Source organism: Nomascus leucogenys, chromosome 19 (assembly GCF_006542625.1).
Source record: "Nomascus leucogenys isolate Asia chromosome 19, Asia_NLE_v1, whole genome shotgun sequence".
NCBI lineage: Eukaryota > Metazoa > Chordata > Mammalia > Primates > Hylobatidae > Nomascus > Nomascus leucogenys.
Genome location: NC_044399.1, coordinates 61,379,149 through 61,390,225, shown reverse-complemented (window position 1 = coordinate 61,390,225; position 11,077 = coordinate 61,379,149). Strand labels below are relative to the sequence as shown.

General features: G+C 41.7%; 1 protein-coding gene across 4 annotated transcripts; it reads right to left on the bottom strand.

Moving 5' to 3' along the window:
* Positions 1–384: 384 nt before the first annotated feature.
* LOC115831537 (kinase suppressor of Ras 1-like) lies at positions 385–9,724 on the bottom strand. 4 transcript variants are annotated; one of them, XR_004027044.1, is made up of 3 exons: positions 9,223–9,724; positions 2,412–2,504; positions 385–509 (listed from the first exon to the last, which is right to left on the bottom strand). XR_004027044.1 is itself a non-coding variant. In XM_030800259.1 (2 exons), exons 1-2 carry the CDS (start codon positions 9,619–9,621, stop codon positions 489–491), a joined length of 420 nt encoding a protein of 139 aa, XP_030656119.1. In that variant the 5' UTR covers positions 9,622–9,724; the 3' UTR covers positions 385–488. The 4 variants fall into 4 exon arrangements, 2 of the variants coding, with proteins under 2 accessions (XP_030656119.1, XP_030656120.1); XR_004027045.1 differs by lacking the exon at positions 9,223–9,724 and adding an exon at positions 8,257–8,353; XM_030800259.1 differs by lacking the exon at positions 2,412–2,504.
* Between the last annotated feature and the right edge of the window lie 1,353 nt (positions 9,725–11,077).

The following is an 11,077-nucleotide window of genomic DNA, read 5'->3' as shown; positions in this document are numbered from 1 at the left end:
TAAATAAAAAAATTAGGTGTTGAAACAAAAAGATATTTAAAATTAGATAAGCACTGCAATATGTATGTTGGGAAGCAAATTATTAGGGCTGAAGTATTCAAAGACCCCTTAATTGTCTGACAAGAGCAGAAAGGTGAGTATGACTTTGCAACTTTTTTTTTTTTTTTTTTTTTGAGGCGGAGTCTCACTCACTCTTTCGCCCAGGCTGGAGTGCAGTGGCGCAATCTCGGCTCACTGCAACCTCTGCTTCCCACGTTCAAGCAATTCTCCTGCCTCAGCTTCCTGAGTAGCGGGGATTACAGCTGCGTGCCACCATACCTGGCTAATTTTTGTATTTTTAGTAGAGACGGGGTTTCACCATGTTGGTCAGGGTAGTCTCCACCTCCTGACCTCGTGATCCACACGCCTCGGCCTCTCGAAGTGTTGAGATTACAGGTGTCAGCCACTGCGCATGACGGACTTTGGAACTTTAATAAATTCACTGGACATTATGCATTTCTCTGTTGTATCTAGGAAAACAATAAAAATAAAAGTCATAATTTAAAAACAAGACAGAAACTGATAGGAGAAAATGAGACATTATATATATATATATACAACAAATTAATAAAACAAATTAAGTATAAATGATCCAAGATTAACTTAAACCTAAGTAGACAATGCTTCTGTTAAAATACAAAGATTGGCAAAATTAAAAAATCCATCTCTATCATAGTTACGAGAGGCAACTAATATATAAATTTACAGAAACTTTGAAGTTCAAATAATAGATACTGTGTATATATGATATACATACAGACATACTACATGAATATAATTTTTTAAAAGGTTGCTATGTAGACAAAATAGAATGTAAGTTAGAAACATTTATTAAAATAAGTTAGTCTAACCAGTGTGATAAAAGTTTTAAGTTATTAAGAAGATGTGATGACTTCAATGTGCATTAGCCTGATACATATATACATATATACACACACACCACACACTCTCTCTCACACACACACACACAATTTAGAGACAGTCAAATTATATAAAGCAAAAATATCAGAAAGTAAGTAGAAATGGATAAGCCCCTAAATCATTATAGACATTTCAAACACACATCTTTCAGTAATAGATAAAAGAAAAAATTAAAAGAGTAAGTTTTTTGTTTTTTTTGTTTTTTTGTTTTTTTTTTTTGAGATGGAGTCTCGCTCTGTCGCCCAGGCTGGAGTGCAGTGGCGCAATCGCGGCTCACTGCAAGCTCCGCCTCCCGGGTTCACACCATTCTCCTGCCTCAGCCTCTCCGAGTAGCTGGGAATACAGGCACCCGCCACCACGCCCGGCTAATTTTTTGTATTTTTAGTAGAGACGGGGTTTCAACGTGGTCTCAATCTCCTGACCTCGTGATCTGCCCGCCTCGGCCTCCCAAAGTGCTGGGATTACAAGCGTGAGCCACTGCGCCTGGCCTAAAAGAGTAAGTTTTAAAAGAAGCTAGTGGATCTTAAAAAGGGCAAATGTTATATAAGGAACATGGATATTATAATTCATGTTATTTTCATGTTCATACAGAATACTTACAAAAATTAACATTTTCTAGACCATACCACAAATTCAAACAATTTTCACGGAAATAATGTGACACAGAATACATTTCCTAAACAAACAGCAATGAAGGTAGATATCAATACAAAAAAAGAAAGCTAGAAACATAAGTCTAATAATATTGGTTGGAAGCTATTTTAATGAATATTGAAATATTTTAAAGGTGAATAGTCAATACAAATGAACCAAACACTTTTGTAAGGCCACTAAGATGCATGTGTAATGTGTAATGCCTCCTTTAATAAGGAGTAAATCTGTAACATCACCTGGGCTATTTGACAACTGCAAAGTGAATGTGAGAAGGAGAGAAACAGTGAGAGAGAGATAAAACCAGTAAAATAAACATAAAGAACGAAGGAAATAGCCAGGCGCCATGGTTCATGCCTGTAATGTCAGCACTTTGGGAGGCCGAGGCAGGTGGATCACCTGAGGTCAGGAGTTCGAGACCAGCCTGGCCCAACATGGTGAAACCTGCTCTCTACTAAATATACAAAAATTAGCCTGGCGTGGTGGCATGCACCTGTAATCCCAGCTACTCGGGAGGCTGAGGTGGGAGAATTGCTTGAACCTGGGGGGTGGAGGTTGCAGTGAGTAGAGATCACACGCCACTGCACTCCAGCTTGGGCAACAGAGCAAGACTCCATCTCAAAAAAAAAAAAAAAAAAAAGGAAGAAATAGTACATGAAAAAGCAGAATTAAAGCAACTGAGCATATATTTAAAAATGCAAAAGCTCACTTTTTCAGAAAAATATTAAAATATTAAATCTAACAAATATCTAGGTAGACTGATGGAGAAAAATACAGAAAATGCACAAAAAAACAATTACCTGGAATGCGAAGGATACAAAACGTCCACAGTTGTAGATTTTAAATAAGCAATGACTTTGAGTTCAACCATGATGGGGTATATTGAAAAGAATCTCTCAGAAAAAAAGAAAAAGAAAACTGTTATAAAGCTATGTACAAAATGTTAAGCACTATTAAAGTCTTCCAATTCTACCAGTTATGGAGTTACTGGTCTTGGACTAACTCTCCTGAAAAGAAAAAAAAAACAAAACTAAAAACCTGGATAAAATAGCCTACCGTGGGCACTGGCAATGCAACCAAGCAGGTAGGAAATGGGTGCTACATTCTCTTTGTCAGAACACGAAGCATTCATACACTCTTCTCACCCTCACTCTCACCTTTTAATCTTAGATCTACTATTAAATGTATTCAACATTACTATCAATCCTTTGGTCAAAATTTCTTTACTCACATTTTGCTTGATGCACTTGGATAGACTGTTCAAGAAAGTGTGAGTAGTGAATTCCTCAAACTCTTGCATGTTTAAAATTACATTTTTGAACCTTGATGCTTGAAGTGTAGCTTGGGTAACGGGTGGGCTTTAAGCCATTTTGGCATGCAAGGGGTTGAGTTTATTAGGCATCAGCACCTCTGAAAATCGCGGGGATGCAGGCTTAATTTCAACACTATTCTAAATACTTGAAAGACGTTATATAATTCTTTAATAAACTCCTGTGTCTCCAAATGGTTCAGATTAACTCAATATCCATGATTAAACATCTACAAAATCAAGGCACTGTTATTTAGTGGAGACTTGCTGGCTAGTCTATGAGAGGAGGTATTGTTATTGTAATCTCATCCTCTCATAAAAGTGTATCATATTACTCATAACCAGCCCTTCATATTCTATTCCTATTTTGGTATTTTAAAATAATATATCTTTGAAACACTTGAATTCAAAGAGAGAATCTGAATAGTTTTTAAAATGTCAATGAAATGCCATTTCTTCATGCTTGAACAACTAAAAATTGACTGAAGTGCTTCTCTTCAAACTTTCTGGAACATTTTTTATCTAAATTCTAAAACAATCACAATAGGTTTTAACCACAAATGTGAGAATATTCTAAACGTTAGGGTGGAAAAAATTTTTAAATAATTTTATAGTAATTTTTTTCATCACAGTGACAGTGTGTTACAGTTTTTTAAGTCAAATATTACTGTAGACATTTAAGTCAAGATTCTACAAAGTCGTTCTAAAGTCCAAAATTTAGTTTCATATACAATATTATATATATTTGCATATAAAATTAATATATGTGAGCCATGTTTCAAATAGTTGAGAGATTATTATATCAAAGATTCTTGATTATATAAAATGCCAATTACTTATAGGCACACATGCTTTAAATAATTAAAAGGTAATTGTGGTTGATTCTACTCTTGCTACTGGCGTTTATATGGACATAATATTATGGTCTGAAGAATATTCAGTCAAATTTATCCCTCATATGATCAGAAGAACAATGCAAGATAGTTTACATCTGAAAGGAAAAAAAATCTTTATATGGTTCTGAAAGCCTAAATCATCAACAACTTGGATAATAATTAGCATAAAAATACACAAATATGCCCTCTTCCTAGCAGTAAGTACACAGTGACAACAGAATCAAAGCATGTGGCTATGTGCATGTTTATATTTCAAGATGCAGAGCACTCTATTCCTCTTCTCTGCCCTTTCTAGATGGCACAATTCCTCATGAATCTAACTGCAGTCATAGGGTGGATTAGGGTGACCTGCCATTTGTATGCAATTGATCTCTATTTTGGAAGTAATTAAAGTAAAAATATATTTTTAAAAGATAATTTCAAATTTCAGTGCAAACTAGCATGGTTTCACCCCTTTTCTTTGTAACATTTTTTCTAAGGTGGGAAAAGGAAGGTAGGCTTTCGTACGACTTTTAAGTTTTCAAAGTGAGACGCAAAATGGTGGCGCCAACACATTTCAAATCTGCTACATTTTGAATACACTTATTGGAGAAAAGATCTTCTCATCATTTTTCTCTTACAGGAAAGGAAATAACATGTACAGTTGACCCTTCAGCAACACGGAGGTTAGGGGTGCTGGCCCCCCTGCACAGTAGAAAATCCACTATAACTTTGACTCCCCCAAAACTTTACTAATAGCCTACTGTAAGCCTTACAAATAACACAACCAGTCAATTAACACATATTTAATATGTTATGTCTTATATACTGTATTCTTACAAACATGCCAGAGAAAAGAAAAAGAAAATCATAAGGAAAATATATTTACTAGTTATTAAATGGAAGTAGATGATCAAACAGGTCTACATCCTCATCCTTTCCATGGGCAGGGTGTGGAGAAGGATGTAGAATTGTTGGTTTTGCTAAGTGGAACTGCACAGTTCAAACCCCTGTGGTGCAAAGGCCAACTGTATAGCTATTGAATACCAATTTATTTTTAGAAATTAACCTCACTAAAATACTCTTAGAAGGATGCCAAGAAAAAAATGAATAAGTATTTTTGGTTCATCTATTTCATCATTTCATTTCATCCTTTCATTTCATCATTTCATTTCCTCATTTCATGATTTCATTTATTTCATTTCATTTCATCCTTCATATCATTTCATTATTTCATCTCATCATTTCATTTCATCCTTTCATCATTTCATCTCATCATTTCATCATTTCATTTCATCCTTTCATCATTTCATCTCATCATTTCATCATTTCATTTCATCATTTCACTTCATCTCATCATTTCATCATTTCATCTTGATTTCATTTCATCTCATGATTTCATCATTTCATTTTATCTCATCATTTCATCTTTTCATCTCGTTATATCATTTCATCATTTCATTTCGTCTTTTCATCTTGTCATTTCATCATTTCATTAATTCATCACTTCATTTCATTTCATTTCATCATTTCATATAATTTCATCACTTCATATCATTTCACCATTTCATTTCATCATTTCATCCTTTCATTTTGTCATCTCATTTCATCATTAATTCATCATTTCATTTCATATCATCATTTCATCATTTCACTTCATTTCATTTCATCATTTCATATCATTTCATCATTTCATATCATTTCATCATTTCATCTTTTCATTTCATCATTTCATCATTCACTTCATTTCATTTCACCATTTCACTATTTCAACATTTCATTTCATCATTTCATCATTCCATGATTTCATCATTTCATCATTTCATCTCATCATTTTATCATTTCATCCTTTCATTTCATCCTTTCATTTCATCATTTCATCTCATCATTTCACTTCATCTCATCATTTCATCATTTAATCTCATGATTTCATTTCATCTCATCATTTCCTCTCATGATTTCATTTCATCTCCATTTCATTTCATCTTTTCATCTCATCATTTCATCATTTCATTTATTTCATTTCATTTCATCATTTCACTTCATTTCAGCATTTCATTCCATCATTTCATATCATTTCATCATTTCACTTCATCATTTCACTTCATCATTTCATTTCCTCATTTCATTTCACCATTTCATCATTTCATTTCATCATTTCATTTCATCTCATCATTTCATCATTTCACCATTTCATTTCATCTCATCATTTCATTTCATCATTTTATCATTTCATCATTTCATTTCTTCATTTCATTTCATTTCATCATTTTGTTTCACCATTTCATCATTTCATTTATTTCATCATTTCATTTCATTTCAGTGACAGATGTATTTAAGTGCTAATGTGATGCCCAGGAGACACCCTATTTCCCTTTGTAAAACACCTCCTTCAACAAAAGGCAACCTCTCATGGCTGGCTAAGTCTACAGAGATACCAGCCTCTCTTCAACCACCCAATTTGATTTGGAACCTCAAACAGCACCTCAGTTTCATAAAAACCTAAAACATAAACACAACACTTGGTTGTAAATGAGCCAACAGTTTCTTGTCTCTTTCTCTGCTCAAGGCTTAAGGCCGTGTCTCCGCAACTACGTTCAGTGGAAGAAAAGATCCCCTGGACAAATAAGTTTGAGAACTGTTGTTGCAGGACTTCTCAGAACCTTTAAAACACAAATCCTCATCCGCAGGGATCTTCAAGAGGGAGATGGCTGATGCAGCACAACTTTCTTTCACAAGAGCATCTTGCAGAATACAGTATGAGATACAGAAAGGCTGCATTGAGTCTTTTTAAGGGCCCGGGCCTTGGTGGGGGTGGGGTAGGAGCTCTCCAGATAGCATCTAATGAGTAGGAACATTCAGGTTGCTTTCTTTTTTTCCTTATTGGCAAAACTGTGTGTGCACCATGAATGAAGCTGGTCTCCCTTATCTATATCAAAACTAAACCCAAATATGAAATTATCCATATCAAAACTAAACCTAAATTGGGACTCAACACCTCCAGGAGCCACGCGGAAGAAAGTCCCACCACACTTTAAAGTAGCTTACCTCATATTTGCGGAAAGCAAAACGCTTATGACCAGTATGCTGGTAATACAAGTCTATAGATAATGCTGTATGAAAAATTGTTTTTCCCAATCATAGCTGGCATAGTCCACATTTTGCATTACACTTTCCCTTCTTTTTTTAAATTTTAAACACAGGTCTTTTTCTCTTCTTTTTTTAAATTTTAATTTAATTATACAAGACGGAGTCTCAGTATGTTGCCCAGGCTGGTCTTGAACTCCTGAGCTCAAGCGATACATCTGTCTCCACCTCCCGAAGTGCTGGGATTACAGGCCTGAGACACTGTGCCCGGCCTTAAACACAAATCTTAATTCATTCTTACAATTATCCTGAGGTTAGAAAAATGGAAGGGGAAGAAAAATGGCAAGCAGGTAGGCTGACTTCGGCTTCATTATTTGGAAGGACAGTTTGCTCGGTTAAAACACACTACTGCCCACAAAGGCCAAGACAACAGAAAAATACAGACTTATATAAATAGATTTTATGTGACAGCAGTTTGAATGGAGACCTTTTCAATGCAAATGACAAACAGCTGTGCTTCGGAATAATGACAACAAATTTTTTATCTCAACAGCTGTCCTGAGAGCACGTCTCTACATCTCTACCTGCATTCTGGAATCAGGGAGAAAGCCAAAATGGACGACAAGACGCTAGATCAGCCGTGTCCAACCCTTTGACTACAAGGACTTTTCCGCCTATCTGTGGTGGTAGGTATCATGAAAATTATGCATAAACTTTTTTTTTTTTTTAAGCTCATCAGCTATCGTTAGCATTAGTGTATTTTATGTGTGGCCCAGGAGCATTCTTCTTCCAACGTGGCCCTGAGAAGCCAAAAGACTGGACACCTGTGCACTAGATCAAAAGGCTACTCCTTCTGGAAGCAATTGTAAAGAATTTCTGACATTATCTTAACATGAAAACCAATGGATAGTGGGACAGAATACAAAATCTTCAACAATTTTTCTTGTTGGTTTTTTTTTTTTTTTTTTTTTTTTTTGAGTTAAGGTCTTGCTCTGTGGCCCAGGCTGGAGTACACTGGGTGCAGGTTCAAGTGCTCCTCCCGCCTCAGTAGTAGCTGGGACTACAGATGGGCACGACCACCCCTGGCTAATATTTTATTTTTTGTAGAGACGGGGTCTCACTATATTGTCCAGGCTGGTCTCAAACTCCTTGACTCAAGGGATCCAGGACAGGATAACAGGTGTGAGCCACCACACCTGGCCATGTGCATGAACTTTTAAGACAAACACAAGGCCCCACAAAAGTTAAGGTTTTCCCACCTAATTTCCAGGGGATCTTTTGGTGCAAGGATGAGAAGCCCTTCAAAGTACACAGACAACTCCAAAGATTCAAGACAGTTCATTCGGGCTGAGCCAGCCCACTGGGCAGACTGACCTTCAAGAAAGGCCCACCCATGACATACACCAGATGGCTCTCCAAGAATCTCTCCAGTCCAGGCCGGGCGCGGTGGCTCACGCCTGTAATCCCAGCACTTTGGGAGGCCCAGGCGGGCGGATCACGAGGTCAGGAGATTGAGACCATCCTGGCTAACACGGTGAAACCCCGTCTCTACTAAAAAAAAAAAATACAAAAAATTAGCCGGGCGAGGTGGCGGGCGCCTGTGGTCCCAGCTACTCGGGAGGCTGAGGGAGGAGAATGGCGTGAACCCGGGAGGCGGAGCTTGCAGTGAGCCGAGATCGCGCCACTGCACTCCAGCCTGGGCGACAGAGCGAGACTCCATCTCAAAAAAAAAAAAGAATCTCTCCAGTCCTCAGGGTCCCTAAAGCACTGGACAGAGCTAGGAAAGCAAACCCATTTGCTTCTTCCTGCAGGAAACCCCTTGAGGTCAAGACCCCACAATCAGAGGAGGATGGAGTGGCTCACCCTCAGTCAACAGGCCAGACTAAGGTGGTATAATCTCTTAACCAAGGGTGTGGGCCTCCAGGTCTGACTCCCAACCCAGTGCTCCTTTAATAACCACCCTATGTTAATTCTCTTTAACAGGGGTTCCTGGCAAGTCAATTCTCCCTCAGGCATTCAGTTTCCTCACCTACAAGATGAGAGGGCTGGACCAGATGGAAATTCGCGGCGGGGGGGATGTCCGCGCGCAGCCCACTCCGCCCACGGGCCCCTCGAGCCTCCATCCCAGTTCCCACCACGCACCCGCCCCACAAATCCTGCCCAAGGTGAGGGCTGGTCCCGGGTCCTCTGGCTGCCGCATCAGCGAGTGCAGGAAGGAGGGGAAGCCTCCAAGGGGGCGACGCGGGCTCAAGGACGCAACTCGGCCAGGAGTGAACTAGGGCCCGGAGGGAGGTGTCCGGGCCGCTCCTCGAGCCCAGCCCGGGTCCCCGACCTGCTTACCTCCAGGGTCCGTATCTCCTGCTGGGTGAGGTCGTTGGACACAGCGCACTTGGTGCGCAGCCCGCGCAGGCTGCCTGTGGAGATGCCGATGAACTTCTGGAGCTCCCGCACTGCTGCAGGCGCCCGGCTGGCCGCGGCCCCTGCGCCTCCCTCCGCGGCCGCCGCATCACCCCCGCCACTGCTCTCCTTCTTCTCTCCCATCCAGGCGGGGAGACCGGGGCTCGGGGGCCTAGGCAAGGAACCCCCGAGCCAGGAGAGCTGGACCAGGAGCGCCCCTCGGCGCTGCCCGAGCCGGGACGCCGGTAGAGCTGGCAGCCGAGTCTGCCGCTCCCGCACTGGCAGCGAAAATCCGCGGCGGCGGCGGCGAAATGCCGGCGACCCCACCGCTGCGGCTCCCATAGCCTTTAAGTGGTGGCGGGGGCCGGGTCAGGGCGGCGGGGCATGCTGGGACTTGTAGTCCACGCCGCGCACCTGCCGCCAGCCCCCGCCTTGGGGGCCCGGACCGCGCCCGCACATCCCCCCCAACCCGCGAGCCCTCCTCTCCCCTCCCCTCCCGGCGGCCGCGGCGATGCAGGCGGTGAGGGCGGCCCCGACTGGGAGCCCTAGATGGGGCTGCTCCGCGCCAAGTCCTCCCTCGGGCTCCGACAGTCAGGGGACCGGCTTCTCCCCGTCCGCCTCCGCCCCCCCACCCGGCCTAGGAACTTCCCGCGACCCCCGGATGGGGCAGCGTCCCCTGGACGCCTGGCGGGTGTGCGTCCGCAGTTCCTCAGCTGCAGCCAAGCCCTGGAAGATGGGGACCAGGGAGGTTCCAGGATTTGCATGTGGGTTTAGGGGCTGCCATCTAGTGGGAAGGGGCTTACAGCACTTCTCCTGTAGAGCTGGCTCACAAAGCGCTCTGCTCTGGACTGCCTGAGCCAAAAGGATTGCTCAGGCTTGGAGAAAGACGAAGAGCTTTCTTCTGAACCGCATTTACCTACCAAAATAAGTGTCCCATTCCTCCGCCATTCCCCCGCCATTCCCAACCCACCAAGCCCACCCAGACACGGGGGACAGCACGCTAAATTGTCGGTAGCTTCGGAGCAAGTGGCCAGGACTCAAATTCTCACTCCACCACTGTGTAGGGTGAGACTTTGGGCACGTTCGATTTCCTGTGAATGCCCGAGTCTCCTCATCAAATAACTCCTTCATAAGGTTCCTTTGAAGAATGAGTTAATACATGCACAGCACCTAGATTGAGTACTCGCATCTGTGGTCCCTGGATAAATGTTAGCAATTCTTACTATCTAACCTCAGATCTGAATGTGGCCCTGGACCCAAGTAGTGGCCATGGAGCAGTACAGTACTGCCAAGGACTGGTAGTCCTCTGTCCTCTGTGCCTTTCTGTGCCTCCTAACCCAGCAATCAAGCCTCGACCATCTGTTCACCCTCCCCTCCCATTAGTTCACCCCATGTGTTCTATTATCTGGCAAAACTGAAAAACCAAGTCTCTGATCAAAGCTCCCACACCTTCATATTTTCAACATCTGTCAACCAGAAAAAAAGTCTCCCCTCTGAATTTTCTCTTGTAAGCTGCTTGATTGCAGAAGCCACTAGCTATTGTACCCTCTTTATAGTGCCAGATGTATAGTGCATGGGACACAGTAAAGGCTCCAACGTGCCTCAGGAGCTCTTTCCGCTAGTCGTACGGGATGTTTCTTTTACCTCTCAGGCCAGCCAAGGGTGTGTGTGTGTGTGTGTAGACAGTTGTTTTTTTGGTTCTGTTTTTGTGTTTGAGGATGAGAATTGGACAGGAGGTGGGATCCAAACATTATAGACCCTAAAACAATCAATACTAGGTGGCAGTTTATATTACACC